At 56.6% G+C, this 16607-nt stretch overlaps 2 protein-coding genes across 2 annotated transcripts; one reads left to right on the forward strand and one right to left on the reverse strand.

Moving 5' to 3' along the window:
- Positions 1-256: 256 nt before the first annotated feature.
- On the forward strand, positions 257-2787 carry LOC310923816 (class II histocompatibility antigen, B-L beta chain-like). The gene is made up of 5 exons (XM_083885746.1): positions 257-355; positions 812-1081; positions 1509-1793; positions 2378-2484; positions 2560-2787. The coding sequence occupies exons 1-5, from the start codon at positions 271-273 to the stop codon at positions 2566-2568; spliced, it is 756 nt and encodes a 251-aa protein (XP_083741872.1). The 5' UTR covers positions 257-270; the 3' UTR covers positions 2569-2787.
- A 1626-nt stretch (positions 2788-4413) lies between these two features.
- On the reverse strand, positions 4414-13355 carry LOC310923815 (uncharacterized protein). Its single transcript, XM_083885745.1, has 2 exons — positions 13185-13355; positions 4414-5499 (listed from the first exon to the last, which is right to left on the reverse strand). Exon 2 carries the CDS (start codon positions 5470-5472, stop codon positions 4465-4467), a length of 1008 nt encoding a protein of 335 aa, XP_083741871.1. The 5' UTR covers positions 5473-5499; positions 13185-13355; the 3' UTR covers positions 4414-4464.
- Between the last annotated feature and the right edge of the window lie 3252 nt (positions 13356-16607).

Raw genomic sequence — 16607 nt, forward strand, 5'->3', positions numbered from 1 at the left:
TTGGGGGTGCCCGGCCCCAGCCCCGGCCACGGGCACCGCCCGCCCCCCGCGGGACCCGCCCGCACATCGCCGGCCACACCTGAGCTCCACCTGCCCCGAGCCCGAGCCCCCAACGGGCCCAAACACCGCCCAAAAAACCCCTCCCAGGGCGGGGCTGCGGCGGCCCGGGAGCCGCTCGGGTTTTGCTGCTGCTGCTGCTGCTGCTGCTGCGGCCGCGCTGTGCCCGGGCTGGGGCTGCTTTGGGGCTGGCGGCCCCTCCCGGCGCTGGCCATGGGGCGAGGGGCGGCAGCCGGGGCCGTACTGGGGGCACTGGTGGTGCTGGGAGCGGCCCCGGCTGCGGGCGCGGAGCTCTCGGGTGAGCGGGGGGCGGTGGGGCAGGGGGGGAGAAGGGGGCAAAGGGGGCAAAGGGGGGAGGCCGGAATGGAAGCGGGGGAGGAGGAGGAGGGGAGCCCCGAAAGGAAGAGCGGCGGGGGCTGAGGGTCGGGGGAAGGTGAGGGAGGGATGGGAAAGGGTGGGAAAGGGGGGAAAGGGGAGGGTGAGACCTCAAAACGGAGCGGGGGAGGCGATGGGAATTAGAGAATTATTTTCAAAAGGTTGGGAAGTGTGGAAAAGGGGCGAATGGGACCCCAAAAGTGAATTTGGGTGCGGCTGGAGGTGGGAGGGGAGCGGATGTGTAAAGGGGAAATGGGGGGAAGGGTAAAAGAAGGAAGCGGCCGTGGGGCACAGGGGGTGCGGGGTGGGGATCCGGGGTGGCCCCGGAGCTCTGGGGGTGCTGGGGGGGCAGCCCCTGACCTGTGTCCTGCACACCCAGGGGTGTTCCAGCAGATGTATAAGTACGAGTGTTACTTCATTAACGGCACGGAGAAGGTGAGGTACGTGGCGAGGAGCATCTACAACCGGGAGCAGGACGTGGTGTTCGACAGCGACGTGGGGCACTTTGTGGGGCTCACTCCGGATGGAGAGAAACAGGCCCGGCACAGGAACAGCGACCCGGAAAAAATTGAGTATTTTCGGAGTGAAGTGGACAGGTACTGCCGGCACAACTACAAGACTGATGCCCCGTTCACTGTGGAGCGCAGGGGTGAGCGTGGGGCAGAGCGTGTCCCCTCGGGCCCTGCCCTGGCAGTGACCCTGGAGCCCCTCAAACCCTCCCTGGGAATCACCCCAGAGCCTTCAGCCCTCCTTGGGCCCATCCCCGGGGCCTCCTGTCCCTCACCGGGACCCCCGAGATTATCCCAGTCCATCTCAGTCCGTCCAAGTCCATGCCCAGACTCCTCCAGTCCATTCCCAATCCATCCTACCTTATCCCAGTCCCTCCTAGTCCATTCCCAGTCCATTCCCAGTCCGTTCCCAGTCACTCCCAGTCAATTCCCAGTCAATCTGAGTCTTTCCCAGTCCATCCCAGTTCCTCCCAGTCCATTCCCAGCTCCTCCCAAGCCCACACCGCCCCTCCCCTCTCTCTCCCAGCGGCCCCCAGCTGATCCCAGTGTGTCCCCGCTCTCTCCCAGTGCCCCCCAGCGTTTCCATCTCGCTGCTGCCCTCCAGCTCCCAGGCCGGCAGTGCCAGAGGCCTGCTGTGCTCCGTGATGGATTTCTACCCCGCCCACATCCAGGTGAGGTGGTTCGAGGGCCAGCAGGAGCTGTCGGGCCAGGTGGTGGCCACCGACGTGGTCCCCAACGGGGACTGGAGCCACCAGCTGCTGGTGCTGCTGGAAAGGCCGCCCCGGCGCGGGCTGAGCTACACGTGCCAGGTGGAGCACGTCAGCCTGGAGCAGCCCCTGAGGCGCCACTGGGGTACGGGGGAGCCACTGGCCGGGCTGGCAGAGGCACTGGCGTGTGCTGGGAGCGAGTGGGAGGGAACTGGAGAGATCCTGGTTGAACCTGGGAGAGGGGCCGGGGGCTGTGGAAGGGCTGAGCAGGAGTCGGGAGGATGCTGGGGAGGGGGGTGTGGGGTCCCGGGGGTGCTGGTGGGCGCCGGGAGGGAGTTTGGGGGCGGCGGGTGGAAGTGGGAGGGATTGGAGTGAGGCTGGAGGGGCTGGGAGGAGCTGGGGGAGGGGCAAGCGGGGCTGGGGCTGAGGTGGGTTGTGCTGGGAAGAGACTGGGAGGGGTGTGGGGGAGCGGTGGAGGGGCTGGGAAGGGACTGGGAGAGGGTTTTGGGGGGTTTTGGTGGGGCTTTGGTGGGGGGCGAGCGGGAGGGGGCTGTGGGCTGGTGAGAGGGGCCAGGAGAGGCTTTGGTGGGCGGTGGGGAGGGCGGGCAGGGCTCGGGAGGAGGTTTTGAGGGCTCCTGGGTGTGCTGGGGGAGACTGAGAGGGAGGCTGGAGGGGCTCGGGGTGCAGGTGAGAGATTTGTGGGGGTCCTGACCCCTCTGGACCCCCCAGAGATGCCGCCGGACGCCGCCCGCAGCAAGATGCTGACGGGGATCGGGGGCTTGGTGTTGGGCTCGGTGTTCCTGGCGCTGGGGCTGGGCCTCTGCCTGTGCAAGAAGGTGAGGGGGGGTCCCGGGGGTCGTGCCCCCCCGGGGCCCCCCAGCCCGGTGTCACCCCCTTTTCTCTGCCCACAGAGCTCCTGAGCCGCCGGCGGCCGCAGCCCCTCCCCGTGGCCTCGGGCCCGGCCGGGACCCCCCGCTCCGTCCCCAAGATGATTTTGGGGGCCTCGTGTGTCCCCCCTGCCCGTGCCCAGAGCTGTCCCTGTGTCCCCGCCCGGCTGCTCCCAGTGTTCCCAATAAAGCTTTGAAGTTTGCCCTGGTCTCGGGGAGCAGCTGCCCCAGAACCTCCCCCAGGCTCTCCCAGCACAGCCAGAGCCGCTGGGCCTGGGGTCCCCAAAGCCCTCAGCAAGCCCCATGTCCTTCCCAGGAACCCTCAGCTCCCTCAAACCCAGCATCCCCCACAGCCCCTAAAAGTTCCCCCCATGGCACTGGCCATGACCATGTCCCCACATGTCACTGGCCATGTCCCACCCTGTCCTCACCCATGGCTGTCTCCCCACCACATTCCCATCCCTGTCATTGTCCCCCACACCTCCATCTTCTCGGGTTTTTAATCTGGTTGTTTCCCACCCGAGATTCCAAGGCTGGCTGGTGGTTCGTGTGGGCACAAACGGAGTGATTTTCCCTCTTGACCTCTGAAGGATTTAGGGTCTGCTGTCTGACTCTGTGTCTCTGTGTTCTGTGCTGAGCTCGGTGCTCGGTGTTCGGCGCGAGAATGAAGTGGAGTCTCAAGGTCTTGGTTTTCTGGTTTCTCGCATTGTTTATTAGTTCTTATCTTACAATTCTCTGTGTCCAGCCAAGATGTTCACAGCAGCCTGGACACGAGGTGACTCCCCCTGTGATGGGAGGTCGCTACCTCTTATACAGATAACTACGTACCCATTGTTTACAATTCAATGCCAATGTCTATCACCTATACTAACAGGGTCATGTCTACTCTGATCCAATCCACTGAAACTACTTTGTGCCCACGTCACTGCAGACAATGGATGCCAAGGGAGAAGAAGAAGAACCCAGGGCACCGCCCTAAAACCACCATCTTGTCCCTTTGCATCTACATTCTAAAAACTCAAAACTACAAAATCTTCTGCACAGTATTAACTACACTACTCTCAGTAACACCTTTGTGACTTGCAATTCTTCTCTCTGTTAGATGTTTTTCTCATGGACCAAAATCAAAGACTGTGTCTTTCTGGGCTCTGTGCCAGGCAAACCCCCCTGCACAGACCCCAGACCCTCTTTCTTGGGTCCCAGGCCTCTCTACCAAGGTCTGTGACTTCCCAGGGCGCCCAGAGGGATGCCCTGGACTCCAACACATCTGTACCCGTGTCCCCACGAATGGCCACGTCCCCCTTCCATGTCCATGTGTCCGTCCCCATGTCACTCTCCATGTCTATGTCCCACCATGTCTATGTTCCCCCATCATCCCAACCATGTCTTAGTTCAATGTCTCTGTTTTTACCCCAGTTGGATATTTCAAAGGCATGAAGAGAAATGAAAACCAAACCAAGGCCAAAAGAAAAGGATTTTTGTCTTCATGCTGGCTGAGGATCCATGTGCTTGAGTAGGAGGGAAGAATCTTTTTTGGAGGGGTTTCCAGCCCACTGTCTCCAAAATCTCAGTCTTGGCCCCATTTCATCACCATTTGGCTGCAGAAGATGTCCTTGGGCAATAGGAAATCTAAATAGTGGAATCCCTGAGACTGGAAATGACCTTTCAAGACCATCCATCCATCAAGTATTCCTTGATGCCACCAGAAGATGGAATCAAATACAAAAGGTTTTCTGGGGTTGAAAGTCAACAAATCCACTCTCCCCAAGGAATTCCTTAGGTCTGTCTGTGTCCCAGTGGATGTTCCTGCCCCCGTGTTCATCCAGGTGCCCACAGGGGGACAGGAACCAGTGGATTCCCCCCCCAGCCAGGTGTCTTCCCAACACGGATCACCAGGACCACGGATCACCAGGGCTCTGCCCAACGGGGTCACTGGGGATCATCCAACGCTGATCCTCCCATGGGGGATGGAGCTGGAGCAGCGCACGAAGCTCTTCCCGCACTCGGGGCACTCGCGGGGCTTCCCTTATGGTGCCTCTGTTGGTGTTGGGTCAAGTTAGAGCTCTGTGAGAAACCCTTCCCACACTCAGGACACTCGTAGGGCCTCTCCCCGGTGTGGATGCGCCGGTGCACTGTGAGGGTGGAGTTGCGCTTGAAGCCCTTCCCACAGTCGGGGCAGCGGAAGGGCCTCTCCTCTGTGTGAATCCGCTGATGTTTGAGGAGATGGAAGCTGACCCGAAACCTCTTCCCACACTCAGGACACTCGTAGGGCCTCTCCCCGGTGTGGATGCGCTGGTGCCTGATGAGGTCGGAGTTGAGCTTGAAGCCCTTCCCACAGTCGGGGCAGCGGAAGGGCCTCTCCTCTGTGTGAATCCGCTGATGGAGGAGGAGATTGGAGCTGGTCTGAAACCTCTTCCCACACTCAGGACACTCGTAGGGCCTCTCCCCAGTGTGGACACGCTGGTGATTTCTCAGCTGAGAGCTCCATCCAAAGCTCTTCCCACATTCCCCACACTCATAGGGCCGTTCCCCAGTATGGACTACCTGGTGGCACATAAGGATGGTGCAGTCTGTGAACCTCTTCCCACATTTCCCACACTCAAAGGGCTTTTCCCCAGTGTGGATCACCTGGTGTTTCCTCAGGCTGGAGCTGTAACTGAACCTCTTCCCACATTCCCCACACTCAAAGGGCCGTTCCCCAGTGTGGATCCTCTGGTGTCGGATCAGATTAGAGCTCCGGCTGAAACCCTTCCCACATTCCAGGCACTTGTGGGGCTTCTCCCCTCCATGAGGCTTCTCCACCAGCTCTGAGCTCCGCCTGGATCTCCGGCCGCCCTCCTGGCACAGGGCGGCTCTTTCCTCCTCGCAGCTCCCTGGGCTGGGTTTGCAGCCCCTCCTCCTGCGGGATCTCTGGGGCTTTTCCTCCTCCTTCTCCATCTGGGCACTCCTTGGCAATGAAAAATCCTGGTTTGGGGAAAAAACAAATGGAAAGCACCTTAGGCTGGGGGTTCCTCCTTCCCCAAGCTATTCTCAAGAAGTCAGTGGGCACCTTGTGTCTGTGAAAACCTCCAAAACACCAAGATTCAGCCCAAAAGTCCTCCAAACACCAAGACACAGATAATAAACTCCCCAAACACCAAGACTCAGCCAAAACTGCTTCTAAAATATAACGATTCAGCCCCTTGCAAAAAACCAAAGCATCAACATTTAGCCAATGGAAGCTGAGAAACATCAAGATTCACCCCCACGAAAATCATGGATCCTCCTCCTCGTCACCTGCTGCATGTGGGGGGGCAACACTCCTGGGGCTGGGGGGAGGCTGCAGATACAGGGAGGGGTGGAACCTTCTGCTGCCTCCTCCTCCTCCTGTGTCCCTACTCCTTCTAACACTCCATTTCCTCCTACTATTCCTCTTTCTCCTGCACAATCCCACCTTCTCCTCCCACGAGCATCCTTTGAACGTTTTGTTCAACCCTGCTTCTCCTTCCCTTCCCCTCCTGCCCCAGGCCCAGCACCCACTGCCGGCTCCCTCTTCCCCCCCAAACCCACAGCATCCCACCGGAGGGGCACGGATGGAGCTGGGGCAGCTCGGGCTGGGGCAGCGCTGGGCTCTCGGCCGCTCCCGCCCGCACTCGCTCCCCACTGCAGCCGCTCCCGCCACGACAGCGCGGGGGGACTGAAGAGAGAAACAACAAGGATGACACCTCACCACCTGAGCCTGGGGCTGGACAACTGGGCTCCAACATGCAAATGGACCAAAACAGCAAAGTTTAGGACCTCGTGACCAGTCGTCCATGAGGAGACCATTTCAAGTCCACCTTGAGTGTAGCCCTGGTCAGGCTCCTGCCCTGCCCAAGGTCTGCCCTAAAGAGCTTTCAATAAATATTTGCTTTATTCTCTAGCTCTGTCCTGTCTCTGTTTCAGGCCAGCCTTCCCAAGGCATCATTCTCCCAGAGGTAATTAAGGACATGGACACCCAGAGGGGCAAGAAGGGAAGTCCAGAAGGGATTTAGACAGCAGGGGATGGATGGTGTTGGTGTGCTGGGAAGGGTGAGGGGGAAGGGGAGGGTGCAGGATTACAGTTAAGGCAAGAGGCAGCAGGAGGAATCTCTGTGGTGAGAAAGAGGATGATGGAAAAGAGCAGCAAGAGAAAAATACTGAGGACTGGGACGTTTTCAAGCAGGGTGTAATGCTCAAACTCTGGGAGCTGATGCAGATGGTTTGTAGCCCCGGTTGGCAGGAGAGGCAAACAAGGAGGTCAGGATCCCAGGGGGTTTCTCTGTGCTGGGGAGCGGCAGGAGCGGGCGCAGAGGGGCGGCACCGGGAGCACGGGCTGGGGGCCTGTGGGGAGCTGCGGGGCCGGGCCGGGGCTGTGGGGCAGCCGGGGCTCAGCGCCGGGCGCTGCCTGACCCCACCACCCCCCGGGCAGGGCCGGCGCTGGCCCCCGGCCCCCAGGAGGCTGCGGGACGCCCCGGCCGCTGCCCGGCCCCGTGGAGCTGCCGGCCCTGCCCGCCGGGGGAGCCGCCTTTGGACACTGCGGCACCACAGGCACCGGCTCTGGGATACGGGCTCTGCAGGGCACGGCCAGCACAAGCACCAGCGCCAAGGAAGGAAGGAAGGAAGGAAGAGCTGGGAAATGTGCATTATCCCGGCAAGGATCCAGATCATCTTTGAAGGATCTTGTTTGGGCCCTGCAGAAAGGAATGATTGTGCAGAAAGCTCAGCAGCTGTCAGAGGATGAGCACCCACAGGCACTCAGGGGGGCTGCACGAGGGGCACAAGAAGCCCCTGCAGCACTTGGGCACAAAGGCACAGCAGGTGAAGGCAAGAAGGGAGCAGGAAAAGGCCAAGCTGAAGGCAAAGGCCATGGCAGAGTTTCCACAGCCCCTGAGGGATGAAGCCCAGGGCCCAAGGGGGCCCCAGCACCGAGGGGACGGGCTCGGCCACAAGCACCTGGCACAGGCATTGCCCTCCTCGGCAGGGGAGAGCCCACCCAAACAGCCCCTGCCAAGGAAGCAGGGATCCATCTGCAGCCCTCAGGGACACTGCAAGCACACACAGCAGCACCCTCAGCAGGAGCAAGTCCAGCCCTGCACGGACATGGATTCCTAGGGCTGCCAGAGCTCCCATTACACCAGGGACCCACCACACTGGAGCCCTTGACAACATTCAGCCTGGGGCTGCATCCACACGAGGCCTTTCCTCATACACACAGGGGCCTCTCCACCCACTCTCAATCTCAGACCTAAGGGGGGAAAAGGCCAAAAATGTCTTTGATTATCCAGGGGACAAGTGGGAAAGATGAGGGGCTGTGTTTTATTCAACCACTATTAGCAGATGTGGGGGATGGGTTTGAAATGCAGGAAGTTTTATTTGCTCCTCATTGTGATTGTAATTTACTGGGAAGGCCTTTGATGGCTAAATTGGGAATGCAAATTAATATTGTAAAAGGTGATACAGAGGCCAGTTCTCTTGTACCTCTGTGTCAAATGTCTGGCAAGGCCTGTGCTGAAGTGAACCCACAAGTGTGGGCAGCCCCAGGGAAAGGGGGAAAATCAGATTCCCAGCCTCTCCAAATTACTCTGAAGCAACCAGCACTGTTGGGAAAGATGGGACAGGAAGGACTTATGGATATGATTGTCTGGTAAGAAATACTGCAGATGAAAAACCTGTGAGTGCAATAGAAATGAAAGCCAGCTTTGACATGCAGGCATGGGAGGCAGGAAAACGGTGATTAGCTGGAGATGGGTTGAAGGGCAGAAACAAAAGGACTCAGGAATGCAGCCTTTCCACTTTGCAAGGGATCAGGGGAAAAGCAGATAAGAAAAGTAGTCTTTAGAGTTTAGAATATAAAATGACATGGTAATATAGTAGTTCTCATAGGCTGCATGCAAAGTTTGTAGGTTTTGGATCTTGCACCGGTTGGTCACTGTGAATTAGAATATTCAACACAAAAAGAGAGAGAATGGATTGTAACAAGGTGCCCTCTCTCTTGCTCTTGCTCTCTTGCTCTTTCCCCCCACGCTCTTGCCCCCTCTCTCTTATCCCTGCTGTCTTATCCCTTCCCCCACTCTTACCTCACTTCTACCCCTGAGCTCTCTTCTACCCTCTCTCTCCCCTCTCTCTCTCGGGGCTTCCCTCCAGCCCAGGCTGGTGGCTGAAGGCAAAGCCCTCTTTACCCACCACCCTTGTAATAAAGCCACGTGTTTCTAGAATATCTCAGCTCTGCAGAGTTCCTTGTCCCTGCCGTCCACGGATGTCACTACACAGCACGAGTGGTGTCTAAAAGCAAAACCCTATTGCAAGGGAGGGAAGGAAGGGCTTTGTAATCTCAGGAGTAATGTTACCCAGGACTAAAAAGCAGCTCTGACAATTCTGAGGATTAATAGGGAATTGCAGGACCTGGATTGAGGATTCTCTGCTCCAGCTAAAACATTGGATGACTATTTAACCCCAGACAGACTCAATGTTATGGTTTGGACGTGGGAAAGGGAACAAAAATTGAGAAATGAAAAAAAACCCCAAAATGATTGATGCCCAAGCCATGCCTCCTCCAGACTCAGAAAAGGAACTGGAATTGTATGTGAGTGTTAAACAGGGCCAGGCCAAAGGAATTCTTGTGCTAAAATGTTTAACCCAGTGGCCAGAGTGGCCCCACTGTCTGCAGAATTGTGCAGCCACAGCTTGAATGGGACCTGAGGCCTGAAAACTGACAGCACAAGGATCTCCTGTTGTCCAAGTCTGGCATCAAGTTCAGCCTCTGAGAACCAAAAGAGCAGGGCTGGGTTATTCCAGCAGGAAACTTGTTCAGTGGCACAGGAGGATTTAGAAGTGAGGACAGGGGAAGGGTTTAACCCAGCCTCCTGTTGGAACAGCCTGCACAGGGGCTGGGGAGAAACCCATGACTGCACTGAGGTGACAGAGCTCCAGAGCCAGGCTGGGAGAGATTGATGAGACATTCCCTGGCCTCAGGGAGAAAAGGTGTTTCTGGATGGGGCTCCAAGGGCAGCAGAAGGGAAAAGAGTTACAAGACACGCTGTTATTCAGGAAAGGGAATCAGACAAAGCACAGGTTACCCCCCACATGGTCAGCTCAACCGGCAGAGCTGTGTGTGCCTGTGAGAGCCTGGGACTGAAATGCCCTGAGCAGGAAGGCTGAAATATCTCCTGCTGACACCATGTCACCCAACAGGGGGGCCAAAAGCAATTCTGACTTCTGCAGTAATCACTGGATCACTTAGAAAGGTATTTCTGAAACAAATAATTCCAAGAGAAAGGATTGTGGAAGCAATAAATTACAATAGGGGAACTTGAGGCATTGAAGACTGTAGTCAAAATAGATAGTGCTGAGATAATGTAGCTAGGACTTCCCTTTTGCTAACAGAAGCCAGACTGAAGGAACTGATAAGGAACTGATAAATCATGAGAACTGTCAAACTAGGGCTAGCCTTGCTGCCACTGCTTCAGCTTCAGGGCTTTCTGTGCCTGCACTCCCCACAGGGGCTGGGGAACACAACGGGACAATTCCACTCTGGCTCTCAGTCACACTCACACACGGGGCTGGATGGGATCACATTGCTCCAAAATATACCAAGTTCAAATTTTAAAAAAAATCTTATTTCTCTAGTCAGGCTTGGTTTGCCTTTGCCCTGGGAAAGGGATTTTAAATATTATCTTTTAAAGGATGTTACACCACTCAAGAGAGATGAGTTTAACATCTCAGCAGACTGGGAATAGCCCAAAAGACACCCACAAAGACAACGACCATCAACAAAACATCAACGACCATCAGCAAACAGCAACCAACATCTGCCCCAGACACTGCCCTGGAACAGCTGGAGACACCTGGTCTGGAAAAGGCTGATGAGGAAATCCAGGAGTGAGGACCTAATTAACATCAGAGGCAAAGAAATCCGGCTCCAATAGGAAACCAAATACGCAGAACTCATCGACTTGGAAGCAATGAACATCAAACCAATGGATTTCTATGGGTTCAGACTGTAGAAAGTTTAGGAAAAATCCAGTAAAACTCACGTGTCATGGAATGATTTTCTCTGCACACCCTGGCTACGAGTGGATGAAATGATTTCTGTTGCACATCCTGGCCAAAATCAAGTAATGCCTTGACTCTCTAACACTAAAGATATTGTTGGAGAAATTCTGTTTTTCTCACAGTTTCTGTAACAAGATTACACCACCACAATAATTTCTCATAATAATCCTGCTTTTATATTGTCAGTTACGTTTGGACCAGGGGTGAGAATCAATTCTTCTCCTAGGAGGAAAAGTAAATAAAACTACATTACTTTGAAATGTTTTTGTCTATGTTTGTATGAGGCTCTTAGTGACGGCAAAATTTCGGTTTGGGTTTTTTAATGTTCATCTTTAGGCTGCATTTTGCAAAACTAGAAGAGTTTTAAAGGTGACCCTTTAAGGCACAAACAGGGAAAAGAATTAAACAGTTAAATTAAGTTAAAACAAAAGCAGATTGTGGGGGGGCACATGTGAGTCATTCAGTGGCTGCTCTGGAAGAGAAGCTCCATTCCAGGCAGCCAGGAGAGGAGCTTTAGAAATGCAAATTAACACTGCTGGGGAAAAGTGGGGACAGTGCACCAGGCTCTTCTGGCCTGCGGGAGGAATTGGGCTGATTCCCTCTGCCCCTCAGCCCAAGCTCTGCCTGCTTGCACAGATGGAATTGGCACAGCCAAAGGCAGAGCCCACAGGGAGGAGATCTGACTCTGCAACACAAATTGCTTCAGCTGCAAAGGGAAACAGCCAGTGGAGAATGGTGTGAAAACTTCACTACAACAAGTGGGGGGAATCATCCCTCTCCCCACTCCAACATGTGCTGGCACTGTCTGTGTCACACAGGGAGCATCAGACCACTGGGCTGTTTGTGCTACCACAGGCTCAGAGAAATCACTTGGGAATCCAAGTCTGGGATGATTTAATTAGAGAAAAGAGATCAATTGATGCAGCCCTGGGTTAAAGGAATGCTCTTTCTCCTCTGTTGTGCTACAGCAACTCTCATCTTTGGGCCCTGCATCACACCTTGCTGAGGGCAGCTCATTCACAGCTGAGCAAGGGGATGCAGGTGGCAGCCAGGCCTCCTGAGCCACACACGGCTACAAAAGGACAGGAACTGTTAAAAATGACCCGATAATATTGGCTTTGACATTTGTGCATTAGTCTTTATATGTGGTTATTGATTTCAAGTACAGTGGAATTTATAATCTCTTTTAGCTGCTTGCTAATAAAACTTATTTCTCATTTTAGTATGCAAAGTAAAGCCCATGGAAATAGTAGTGTGATGAGTGTTATGTTGATGTATTCACCTTACAGCTTATAGAAATAATTATGTGATGAATGTATTGTACCACAGGCCTTAGCAAAATATAAAATGTTAAAATACTTCTTGTAACCGAGAGAACTGTGTAAAGCAATTAGGTTGTTTCCCACATCTGCTGACTGACCTCTCCAAGTGATAAGGGTGACACCAACCAGAGCACGGGAGAAGAATTCGAGAAGAATTTGTTACCTGTTCAGTATCTGGGAAGTGTGAAACAACAGGATGAAGCCACAAGAAGAAATAAAATATATGGACCTGATCCACAGGATGTTATTTAGATAAGCCAGAACAGAAAACAAAAAAAAGAGAAAAGTTTCTATAACAATGAAAGCTACCAAGAATATTTGAATAATGCATGAAACTCATGAACATGTATGTGCCTTAGTAAAGTAACAGTACAGAGATAACACTGTCTTAATGCACCCACGGGTCCCTTGGCTGATCGCCAGGAACACCCAGCGCTGGACATGGAACTGCTTTTTCCCTTATTGAACTCTTGAAAAATATTCTAAGACTGAATATTCGTTTTTCTCAGAATTGAGGTCACTGACAACAATCCCAAAACCAAAAAGGACCCAGCAAGAAAAATCAGAGTCAACGAGTGAATCTGCTTGGAGACAGGGCCGGGGACTGGGAGATAAGGGAGCAACGGGAGAATCCATCAGTTTCAGAAAATGTTCCTCATTGACACGGACTGTGCTCAGCCAAGGCCCTGCGAAATTCCTGAACACGGAGAAGAAGAACAAAGACTGAGCAGAGCCGTGAATATCGGATGTTCTACAAAAGGGGGGCGCATATTAACGAGGACATGCAGGAGGCGGATCGGGAAGTCGGAACTTTCCAAGGACCTTCGCCACGGGGCAAAGGGACAGGGAGATGCAGGAGGGAAAATCAGGAGAAAAAGGAGGCCGCGTCCTACACCAATTGGAGAGACCCCCCGGCAAAGGCCGCACGGCCTCTCCCTTTGTTCAGGAATAAAGTCACTTTTACAGGACTCCTCGCGCTCCTGTGGGGACACAAACCTCTGGCCACCTCTGGGAATTTTCCCGCACAGCCCCCCCCGGGGACAGGGCGGCCACCTCCGTCCTCCCCACAGGAACCGGGACGAGCCGGCGCTGCTCCGGCAGCGGCTCCTGCCGAGGCAGCGGCGGGAAGGAGAGCGCGGGCAGCCGCTCCCGCAGCGCCCTCAGGCCACGGGCAACACGGCGCCGACACGGCACAAGGAACCCGCCGGAGCCCCCTGCCGCCCCCTCCGCCCGCAGCCAGCCCCGAGCCCCGGCAGAACCGAGCGCGGCTCCCACCTGCGCTGGGGCCGCCTCCGAGCTCCGCCAGTGCCGCCTCACCGGGCTCCGGCCGCTGCCGCCGCTCCCGGGGCCGGTCCCGGTTTCCAGAGTCGCTCCGCGCTCCGGGGGCCGATCCGAGCATGGCGGAGTGGGCGGGCCGGGATCGTCCCTCAGCCCAGCTCTGACCAATCAGCGCGCGAGAAGGAGACGCGGCGGGAGACGTCGGCCAATGGGGGAGAGGGGCGGGCTTGGCGCGCGGCACGGAACTGCCGCGATCCCGTCCTGTGATTATTCCATTGTTTCCCTAATTTGAAAAGTCGGATGTGAAACTGGGCTGGGATGGCCCTCCGGGCACAGCGCCGGGTGAAGCCGCCGAAGTTCGGCTTTTCCTGCCAGGCCCCGCCTCTCCTGTTCCCAACAGGGACACAAAGGGCGGTGGCAGCGCTCAGTGTCCCTGGGCTCCAGCCCGCCCGGACAGGGGCTGCAGGGGACGGTCCTGCGCCTCCTCGGGGCTGCCGGTTCTTCCCCTCGGAGGCCGAGCCCGATCCGCAGCCGCCCCGGGCCGGCACTCGGCAGGTCCCAGGCGCTGTCACCGCCTGTCCCGGCCCGGAGCTCGTCTGCAGCAGCTGCAGAGCCGGAGGGGGCCGGGGCTGCGGGCGCCCCGCCGGGCTCGGAGCTCCCGGAGGCTGCGCTTGTGTCCGCAGGTGCTGCCGCAGCGTCCCCGGGCAGCAGGTACAGGGCAGGACGGAGCTGGCACCGCCTTCCTGAGCCTGGAGAACCGCAGGGCCGGAACCAGCCGCGGTCTCTGGCACGGGCCATTAAACCTTCCATCGCCGTCGTTGTAAAACTGTTCCTGGGTCGGAGCTCTGAACGTCTTTTTCAGCCGCGTTCATGTCTCAGGAAACCCGTGTTCTTTATTCCAAGCAAAGAGAGCCCAGCTGTGATCTGGAAGAGAGGGAATCCTGCTCCGTTCAAAAGGCTGTGATTCAGCCCCCAGGTCCCCAGCCTGTTTCAGCAGCCAGGGTTACACACTTGCCTCGGGCACAAGAAGCCACTTGTCCTAAGCAGGAAGGGGCCACTGGTGAGTGTGCAGAGAGTGAAGATGCGGAGGAAGGACCCCGCTGCAGTGCCAGGACAGTGAATGAAATCCTGGACGTCCAAGGTGGATCGGCAACCAGGAAAGGACAGGAAAGAATTCGTGGAGGATTTCTGTGTGAGTGCAGGGCCAGTGCCGTGGGCTGTAGGGAGGGGACAGTGTCACCCCACAGGTGCACAGGGCTGGCAGGGCTGTGGCTGTTTCCAGGGCTCTGGAAGAGCCCTCCTGCTCTGCTGGGCCCCCGCAGGGGCCGGGACCGACACCCCCGGCTGCCCCCGGCGCTGGGCAGTTCTTCTGGCCCCGGCTGTGCCCTGGCCCTGGCTGTGCCCCTGTCCCTTGTTTCTCTTGCTGCCAGCTGAGTGAGGGGCACACAGAATGGGGGATCCCTCCTGTGTCCCCCGGGTGTTGGGTGGGGGGATGTGAGGGCTGGGCGTGCTCAGGACAGCCCCGTCCTCACAGCCATGGACTCTTTACTGCTGCAGGTGAGAGGTTCAGATCCCATCCCAAGGTCACCCTGGTGCTGACTCTGCTCGTGATGCTGGTCCTGGCTTTGGTGCCGGCCTTGGCTGTGCTGTCAGGTAAGGGAGGAGCAGCTGCCTCAGCCCAGCCCCTCGGGGCACAGCAGGGTCCCTATTGCCTGTGGAGGGGAATCCTGGACCTTCTCCTGTTCCCTCTGCAGGGGGAAGACAAACAAACATTGCAGCTTTTCCTGGCACTCCGCTGGCCTGTCCTGATGACTGGGTCGGGTACCGCAGGATCTGCTACTTCCTCTCGAAGGAGCAGCACACCTGGGATCAGGGTCAGGCTCGGTGCTCTGAGCTCGGGGCCTCCCTGGCCGTGCTCAGGGATGAGGAAATGGTGAGTGAGGGGCTGGGGGTGTGGGGTGTCCGAGGGGGGCCTGGGGGGCTCCTGGGCTGGGGGTGCAGATCTGACTGCTGGTCTCTTCACTTCCCAGGAGTTCCTGTCCCGCCCCAGCCGGAAGGTCAATCTCTGGCTGGGGCTGCGCAGACGGGGGCAGCAGCTTCAGTGGGAGGACGGCAGCAGCTTCAACTCCTCGTGAGTCCCAGGGAGCCGAGCAGGGCCTGGGGGATGTGGGCAGGGAATGGGGGCATGGGAGCACAATGTGTCCCCTGTGTTGCCAGCATTGTCTCTGCTCCTCCTTGCAGGGTTCCTGTCCTGGGCGATGCAGAGTGTGTTTTCCTGGCTGAGAATAAACTCAGGAGTGTGCCCTGCTCATACCTGGTGCCCTATCTGTGCAGCAGACCCCAAACTCGGCTGTAACAGGGGATGGACAAAGCACCTTCTCTGTGCTGGGCAGTCACAGCTTTGCCCTTTCCCAGACCCTGGGATGTCCTTCCTCAGGCACAGTGTCTGCCTTGCACTGACCCTCAGGGTCACCTCAGTGCCTGATCTCATGAACATCTCAGTATTTTGTCTCAGGGTCACCTCAGTGCCTGGTCTCCAGGAGATGAACGTGCAGGAAGAGGAGGTGATGTGGAAGCTGAGGTGTGGCTGCCTGGGCTGGGGCTGGGGGTTTCTTTCTCCTGGAGCCACTCCAGGACTCATCCTGTTTCTCTTGCACTACACATTTATACACCAAGCCTGTATATATATGTAGATATAACACTGTGGAAACAGGTTTCATATACCTTCTTCTAACACTATTTATACACAGATATTTCATATCTATATTGGTATAACACTGTGAATACAGGCAACAAACAAGTGCAATGTACAAACAGGTACAAACATGTGAATGTGACTGTGGCTGGGGCAAGGTGCCAATAATGCCAATGTGTGATTTGACCCCACAGGCACCAATACCTTAAGGGTGTGACTCAATCCTTGTGGGTCCATTCCAATTCAGTGGAATTCCATTCCATCCCTTCTGTGGGATGTCTCTTCCTGACCCCCATCTGTTTTTAAGGTGCCACTGTTGCTGTTTTTGTATTGTTTATAATTTTGGGGTTTCTCATTAAATGCTCGTGAAGCGCCCCCGGTGTCCCTGGTGTTCCCTCGGCGCCGGCAGCCCCGTCCCTTCCCCGCTCCCCCTGCCACGTTCCATCCCGGCTGGCGGAGCCTTGGAGCTGCCGCGGGGCTGCCCCGGGGGCCGCGCCCCGAGCCGGGGCCCCTTCCCAGCGCTCCCGGTGCGCCCGTCCAGCCCGGAGCAGCCAGCGAGGGCTTCAGCTGGGACGGCAGAGAGGCGCTGCTGGGAGCGACCCGCCTCACTGGGCTGGGCTTTGTTCTTCCCCGCCTCGGGAAAAAAGATTTCTGGAGTTTTCTGCCAGAAATCTCCCCCCTCCTCCACTCAGCCCAAGGGCCTTGGGGCTTTTCCCTTTTTTTTT

This window comes from Zosterops lateralis, assembly GCF_965231275.1.
Source record: "Zosterops lateralis genome assembly, contig: HAP1_HAP1_SCAFFOLD_363, whole genome shotgun sequence".
Classification (NCBI taxonomy): domain Eukaryota; kingdom Metazoa; phylum Chordata; class Aves; order Passeriformes; family Zosteropidae; genus Zosterops; species Zosterops lateralis.